Source organism: Culicoides brevitarsis, chromosome 2, assembly GCF_036172545.1.
Source record: "Culicoides brevitarsis isolate CSIRO-B50_1 chromosome 2, AGI_CSIRO_Cbre_v1, whole genome shotgun sequence".
Classification (NCBI taxonomy): domain Eukaryota; kingdom Metazoa; phylum Arthropoda; class Insecta; order Diptera; family Ceratopogonidae; genus Culicoides; species Culicoides brevitarsis.
Window position 1 is genome coordinate 10546556 of NC_087086.1, and position 1838 is coordinate 10548393.

The following is a 1838-nucleotide window of genomic DNA, read 5'->3' on the forward strand; positions in this document are numbered from 1 at the left end:
CAACCGAAGGGCAGAAAATTCGTGTAAAGAGATAAAAAGATCTCTTGCCTTAATTTAATTTAATCCGAAAAAAATTCTTCCTTTAATTTTTCTCTGTGATGGACGACAAACGAGACGTTACCACGCCAGATGACGACGAAACAATTGTGCCGGGAACCTCTGTTGTCGTGCCTTTGGTCCACACGAACGAATTCGAGGAACTCACGGAAGAACTTTTAAATGCTCACATCGGCGGCGACAAAACGCCCAAAACGGGAAAAATTCTGCAAATACGACAAGAAAGTTTGGAAGAACCCGAGACACTTGCTGGACCAAGTACTGCCGATGCAGGCGACACACATTCCGACACGGGCTCAATTATGACAAAATCGAGTTCCTTTTGTAGTGCCGTCGACGAGGATGGAGCAATAAATATCGCCGATTCCGATGATTTTATGCACGATCCGGACTTTTTGAGTCAAAAGTTGCACGTTTTCATCTTATCGGCAGCGGGAAAGCCGATTTATACGCTGCACGGGAACGAAGACAAGCTCGCGACGCTGTTTGGCGTGATGCAGGCGATTGTTTCGGTCGTGCAGAGCGAAGACGAGGACAATTTGAGGGCAATTCATGCGGGAGACTCGACATTCGTGTTCCTCAATAAAAGTCCGATAATTTTAGTGGCAGTGTCGAAGACGAAAAAAAGTGTGCCTCAGTTGCAGATGTTGCTGCACGACGTTTTTAATCAAATTGTGTCGACACTGACGCTCAGTACGCTCACCAAAGTCTACGAAAACCGGAAAAACTTCGATTTGCGACGTCTTTTGTCGGGCAGCGAGCGACTAATTCATCATTTGTTGTTGACTGACGTCCGAACGAAGGGAATTTCGAATAATCCGTTTATTTTTCTGACACATTCGATACGAATTCTGCCGATGCAGGCAAATGTGCGTGACAATATTGTGAGTGCAATCCAAAATAACTGCTCCAAAATTAAAAATCTCGTTTTCGCCATTCTCATCGCCAAAAGCAAACTCATCGCGTTGGTCCGCATGAAAAAATACGTCATCCATCCGGCAGATCTGCGAATTATTTTCAACCTGATCGATTCCACGGAAAATTTCAAATACTCCGAAAGTTGGACCCCGATTTGCCTCCCGAAATTCGATCCGAACGGCTTCATGCATGCCCATGTCTCGTATTTGGCGGAAGATTGTGAGGCGTGTCTCCTGCTGATGTCCGTGGAACGCGATCATGCCGTTTTTTCCGAACTCTCCGAGGCAAAACGAAAAATTACGGAAAAGCTGCGACGTTCGAATTGCTTGGAAGCCATCAACGAATCCATCAATCACAAAGGAATTAATTTGCGGTCCATTGGATTGCCCGAAATGCGGCATTTTTTGTATCGATGCAAGTCGTCGGCGCAACTTTTGTGCTCAGAAATTACAGTACCGTATAATACTCCGGAGGCATTTGAGCGACTTGAAGCGACGTATTTTCAGTTGCACGACAGGATTCACAGTCAGTCGAGACCGTTGAAGTTGATTTATGAGGCGCGGGAGACGGAACTTTTGCTTGTTTGGGTGAGTTTTTTGAACATTTTTTTTTTTAATCTTGAAGTAATTTTTGATTTTTTTTTCTTGAAGGTAACGCAAGGATACGAGCTTTTTGCAGTATTTGAACCTCTTATTGACAAAATTACCGTAATAAATCTAGTCAATAAATTGCTCAAGTGGATCAAAAAGGAAGAGGACTACTTATTTATTTTGAATGCGCCGAGTTTTTAGCAGTTTTTGCACGTTATAACATCAAAGATTAGATAGAACAATACTAAATAAATTTAACTAATTAACAAATTT

General features: G+C 42.9%; 1 protein-coding gene across 1 annotated transcript; it reads left to right on the plus strand.

Annotated features, from left to right (window-relative positions):
* LOC134831127 (vacuolar fusion protein MON1 homolog) lies at window positions 1-1838 on the plus strand. Its single transcript, XM_063844783.1, has 2 exons — window positions 1-1562; window positions 1626-1838. Exons 1-2 carry the CDS (start codon window positions 99-101, stop codon window positions 1764-1766), a joined length of 1605 nt encoding a protein of 534 aa, XP_063700853.1. The 5' UTR covers window positions 1-98; the 3' UTR covers window positions 1767-1838.